The 6,000-nt window shown below is 59.3% G+C and overlaps 1 protein-coding gene across 1 annotated transcript in view; it reads right to left on the reverse strand.

Moving 5' to 3' along the window:
- Positions 1–5,614, reverse strand: part of DENND3 (DENN domain containing 3) — a 30,962-nt gene extending 25,348 nt beyond the window's left edge. Inside the window, exon 1 of the mRNA XM_081111447.1 lies at positions 5,439–5,614. Within this exon, the coding sequence (XP_080967573.1) occupies positions 5,439–5,540 (102 nt within the window). The 5' untranslated portion in view covers positions 5,541–5,614. The remainder of the gene's footprint in view (positions 1–5,438) is intronic.
- Positions 5,615–6,000: the final 386 nt, after the last annotated feature.

The raw sequence follows: 6,000 nt of genomic DNA on the forward strand, positions 1-6,000 counted from the left end.
CTCTCTCTCTCCCTCTCCCTTCCTCTCTGACATCAATAAAAATGTTTTTTAAATAATAAAAATAAATAAAAAGTCAAAGGGGGTCACTGCACCTGGATTCTCCTAAACTGTCACTGGGTCCACCATTTGTCTTAACCTCTTCTTCCCATTCTGCCCCCAAAGAACACGGAGCATGGGCTCCCCTCGGTCTCTTTTCTGACGACAAAGCCTGTGAGGCTGCGAGGAGAGCGGGACGAAGATCTGGGGTCAGTGTCAGGGCGGGAACACCGCTCCCAGGCTGTGGCGGCCAGACTGGCCGCAGGTCTCCCCACGGACTGCAGGCAGCGCAGCCTGGGAGACGGGGGAGGGGGCGCGTCTACCGCAGGAGCCTCGGGTATAAAGAGCAGGGGAAGGGGCAGCCTGGTGGGGTGGGGTGGGGGGGGACCCTAGAAATGGCCTCAGGAAGGGCATCACTGGCACCAGGAGAACGCGACCTTGACCAGCAGGAAGGACACAGCCAACATCACACTCAGTACAAATGAGCGGCACCAGCGGGGACCCGCACCTCCAGGCGGGCACAGTGACAGCGTCTGCATCCACTGCGTCCACGCGGGAGTGCTGCCCGCCCAGGGGCATCATCCCGACACACCAGGTAGGGGTCGCCCTGGTCAGGGCGCATGGCGATGGGAAAAACAAGAATCAGCCTGAACGCGTGAATGCACGGAGCACAAAGCACCTCCTCTCTCTCTAACATCAACCAATAAAATATAAGTGAGAGAGAAGACTTCCATGCCATAGAATTCAAATGCAGTCATTGTTTTGTATTGGGAGCGGGGGGATTAATACCAATGGGAACCAAGACCAGACCTGGGAAATCAGAGGCCGTATAACTAAAACCCTTCGCGCGTCGTACACAAAGGAGCCTATGTCTTTGGTTACGTGAAATCTTTTGTACAACTTTCTTTTCAAACCCAGCGGTTGGGACCTAGGCAACTACAGCCATGGCCTCCCTTTCCCCCACAGGGGGCGTGACAGCCCAGAAGACGGGCCAGGCACCCCCTGCAGCCATCCCTCTCCCGGTGAAACAGTCCGAGGAGCAGGCTGGGAGGCGGCTGCCGGCCCTTTTCCGGACGCTTCCCCTCCCTCCTGCTCCTCGCAGCCGCCTGCGGCCCCCAGGGCTGAGCCCTGGCCCTTGGCCCTCCTCACCGACCTCCGCCCACCCACAGGGGGCAGCGCCAGAGCCCCACGCCCGCTCACACCCAAGCGGTCCTCAGGTGCCTGACGGACCTGCACCTGCGTGGGTCCCTTAAACCCACAGCCTCAAAAATTAAGCTCCGATCGCCCTCCCTTCGCCTCCCAGGCACCCCCCCCCCCGCCCTCCGTCCTCCCTCCAGAGCGCGGCTGCCCGGCCTTGGCACTGCCACCTTTGGAGCTGCGGGTGGGTCGAGGCAGGGGCTGCCCTGGTTTCCTGTGTCCCCACCCCCAGCACAGACATGGCTGCCTCCGTCCATCCCCCCATTCCCCCCCCCGCCCCCCCCCCCCGCGGCCCGCGGGCCCCTCAGGCCCACTCACTGTGGTGAATGCCCTCATCACCCTGAGGCCCAGAGGCTCCCGTTCCCTCTTCTCGCTTCCATCACTTAAGAGTGACGCAGCCCCACCCCACCAGCTGGCGGCCAGCTCGCTGCTTCCAAAGTGGAAGCCAGCCCCGCTGGTTTGGCTCAGTGGCTAGAGCAGCCGTGGGCAAACTACAGCCCGCGGGCCGATGTTTACTTTGAATTTATATTAGTTCACACAAACACTCCATCCATGCTTTTGTTCCGGCCTCCGGTCCAGTTTAAGAACCCATTGTGGCCCTCGAGTCAAAAAGTTTGCCCACCCCTGGGCTAGAGCGTGGGCCTGTGGACCACAGGGTCGGGAGTTCCATCCCAGCCAAGGGCATGGGCCTCGGTTGCAGGTGACCAATCGATGTGCTTCTCTCACATCTACTGTCTGTCTTTCCCTCTCTCTTCCACTCTCTCTGAAAATCAATGGAAAAATATCCCTGGGCCCTGGCCGGTTTGGCTCAGTGGATGGACATTGGCCTGCGGACTGAAGGGTCCCAGGTTCGATTCTGGTCAGGGCACATGCCCGGGTTGCAGGCTCGATCCCCACTAGGGGGCGTGCAGGAGGCAGCCAATCAATGATTCTCTCCCATCATTGATGTTTCTATCTCTCTCCTCCCTTCCTCTCTGAAATCAATAAAATATATTTTTTTAAAAAAGAAAGAAAAATATCCCTGGGTGAGAATTAAAAAAAGAAAAAAGTGGAAACCGTTTCCACTGTTGGCTCTTCTGACCCGATAAGCAATACGGACGCGTCTGAAAAAACGAGCTTCCCCCAGCGCGGTGACGCGAAGGGAGCGCGTTGCACAGCCGGGGCCTTCTCCTCGTTTTTTATGAATCTGTTAATAGCGTCTTCTCATCCACAGAACCATCCTAGCCACATGGTCCCCGTAGCCGGGGGTTTGCTCCCGCGTAACCACACGCTGGGGCTGGAGTCCCTGTCACACTACGGGGCGCCACTCGGTGTGCGGAAGCTGAGATGTACGTGCGGAGCCCCACGACGGCAGGTGCCTAGCCCCGGGTCTGCCTGCCCAGCCCCCGCCGGGGCCACCAGGAAGCATGTCCCCGATACATCGGTGCCCGGCGAGGACCCCTCAGTCAGGCAGTTCCCGGGAGAATAACCCTGAACCCCGAGTGTTCGGCGTCTCACGTCCCCGCTGCCCACACCCTGGGACGACGGTTCCAGTCCCACAGACTCTGCCCGAGGGATTTCCTGCTCTTGTCCAGCAGGCCGGGACTTAATAAGCCCCTTCTCCCCCAAGGAAAATATCATTTGCATTAAAAAAAAATCTAATTCACAGGTAAAGACCACAGACATTCATTCACTTGAGTCACAGATTTTTTGTGAGTCACAGGGGCCCTGACCTTCACGGTGGGGTCCGCATCATCTGAGAAATAGAACAGAATTAATCAGTTTAGCGCTCCAGAGCCGATACCCAGGACCCTCTGCGGCCAGCACCGGCGGCTGGGCAGGCAGATCAAGAACACCAGCTGTCCTCGGGCTGTCCTCGTCCAGAAAGTCCTGCTGGGCGGTGCTGGGCTCGAAACCGAAACCAGGATGACCCAAACTGCGAAAGCTCGGCACTTCCTTCCTCTTTGGTGGACATGTGCCCCTTGCCTCACACCCTGTGCTTGGTCTCCATAGCAACCGCAGAGTGGCGGGAAATGTCACCAACAGGTAACTCACCTGGGGATCGAACTGGACCCTCCAATTCCCTGTCACTGTCATCAACAAAACAAACACCACCTCATCTGAGAAATACATAAACCCCAAAGGTAGGACACGACACCATCCTACGCTTAAGCTGGATGGTTCTCATACCTCTAGGCCAGCCGTGGGCAAACTACAGCCCGCGGGCCGGATCCGGTCCGTTTGAAATGAATAAAACTATTGAAAAAAAAAGACTGTACCCTTTTATGTAATGATGTTTACTTTGAATTTATATTAGTTCACACAAACACTCCATCCACGCTTTTGTTCCGGCCCTCTGGTCCAGTTTAAGAACCCATTGTGGCCCTCGAGTAAAAAAGTTTGCCCACCCCTGCGAGTCTAGGCTCACCAGAGGAATGTCTGAGGCACAGAGAAATGGTGGAGTTTAAAAAAGCAAAATTAAAAGTTATTAAACAGCCTTGGGCATTCAAAATAGAATAGCTCTAAAAAATCAAACGAAGCAAGCCCAGCCGGAGTGGCTCAGTGGTTGAGTGTCTACCTAGGAACCAGGAGGTCACGGTTCGATTCCCGGTCAGGGCACAGGCCCAGGTTGTGGGCTCGACCCCCAGTGTGGGGCGTGCAGGAGGCAGCCAATCCATGATTCTCTCTCATCATTGATGTTTCTATCTTTCTCTCTTCCTCTCCCTTCCTCTCTAAAACCAATAAAAATATATTTTAAAATAATAAATAAATAAATAAATAAAATGTTTGGTTCATTTTAACATTTATGAGTCACACAAGCAGGGCCGCTCCAGGAAGTGTAACGCGTGTCTTCACGCTCGCTTTTTCCTGCTCCTTCTTCTACCGTCTCCCCGCCCTCCTCCAAACCCCTAATCAGTGGGCTCAATGGGATCGCAGTGCAGACCAGAGGGCAGGAGGTGGAAGACAGCGGCGGCGGCCCCAGACCTGGCAGGATGCCGCAGCCTGTTTGGTTCAGGAAGTAGCACTGTCATAGTTCAGTTCACTCATCCTGCTCCCAAAACACATCTCACATCGAGGCGACTGACCGGTGTGTGGCAACCGCGCCAGAAGCACGGGCGCCGGCTGCCGGCAGACCAGGCTGCAACCCGGCCATTTCCTATCAGAAGAAAAAGGAGGAACGGCCACTTGGCCCATGAGAGGCAGGGAGACAGCTCAACCAACCCAGAGAGGGTCAGAGGAGACCGCCAAAAGGAGGACACAACCCTGGCTGGTGTGGTTCAGTGGATAGAGCGTCGGCCTGCAGACGGAAGGGACCTAGGTTCAATTCCCGGTCAGGGCACATGCCGGGTTGGATCCCCAGTGTGGGGCGTGCAGGAGGCGGCCATCAATGATTCTCTCTCGTCATTGATGTTTCTGTCTCTCTCCTTCTCCCTTCCTCTCTGAAATCAATAAAAAAAATATTTTTTTAAAAAGGGGACACAGACATTTGGGGGTTCGAGGAGTAAAAGTGGGGGTGGGCGATGGCCAAGGAGCAGAGACCAGGAAAGCACGGGCAGGTGTAAATGCGGTGGATTTCAGGAACACCGAGCTTCTCTCGGTCTGATGCACGGGCCGGCGTAACTGGGGGGTAGAGTGCGGTCCCTGAACACACGGCATCGCCTCTAACCAGAAAAAAAAAAAGAGGGCCGCAGGCCCATGCAGAGCCGTCCCAGGACCAAGAAAAAGTGCGAGCACAGGGAAAACAGGAGAAGGAGAAAGTCCGAAGCTGCAGCTCCCAGGGGCGGGGGGACAGGCGTCTGTCCCTTGGGCTGAGCCGGTGGAGAGAAGGGAAAACAGCTGGTTTCACCGGAGCCGAGGCTCCTGGAGAACGCGGGACGGACGCCAGGCGCTCCTCCCAGGAACCTCTGGAACGACTCCAGCGGGTCCCCACCCGGGGGTGCTGCGGGGGGAGCCCCAGGGGCGGCCAATCGAACTCCGCCTCTGGGAAGAACAGCTGCGGCTCTCGGCACGCGGCAGACCGGAGGCAGCCAGGCCTGGCCGGACCAAGGGCGCATCGTCCTGCGCGCACCCCGAGGCCGCGCCGGGTCCCCGCCCGGGGGTGCGGGGATGGCGCCGCGAGGACGAGGAGGTGGTGCGGGGGTCCTCGGGGACACTGACTCGGGGAGCGCCGGGTCCTGAACCCGCTCAGCAACCGTCGCGCCGCCTGTTTCCCGCGGGGTGCTTACCTGCTCGGGGCCGCGGAGGCTGTCCCGGGGGGCCCCCAGCAGCACGCACAGCTCCAACAGCCCCGAGGGCAGCGCCAGGTGCTGCGGCGCCGCCTCCGCCATGGCTGCTATGCCGCCGCTGCCAGCGGGGCGCACCGGGGGGCCGATTCCGACCTCGCGCCCAGCAGCGCTCGGAGCGCACTACCGGCTGCCGGCCGGATCCGCGAAGAGCGCCGTCCGCGGGGCGGGGCCTGAGGCTGGAGCGCGGCCTGGCGGGGCGGGGCCTTAGGGGCGTGGCATTTGGGGGCGTGGCCTGAGGGCTAGAGCGCGGCCTGGTGAGGCGGGGACGGGGCCTTGGGGCGGGGCCTGAGGGCTGGAGCGCGGCCTGGCGGGGCGGGGTTTTGGGGGGCTGGGCAGGAGGGGCGGGGTCTGAGGCTGGAGCGGGGCGGGCGCAGTGCCCGGCTCGAGCAAGTCATTTCCTAACCGGCCTGGAGGGCCCCGGCGCACGGCCCCCTCCCCGGGGAACCAGAGAAGGAGTGGGCGGGGTCCCCAAATGGGGCCGGTGACCCGGAGGGACTATGGC

This window comes from Myotis nattereri, assembly GCF_964212035.1.
Source record: "Myotis nattereri genome assembly, chromosome: 17".
In the NCBI taxonomy this organism is placed as follows: domain Eukaryota; kingdom Metazoa; phylum Chordata; class Mammalia; order Chiroptera; family Vespertilionidae; genus Myotis; species Myotis nattereri.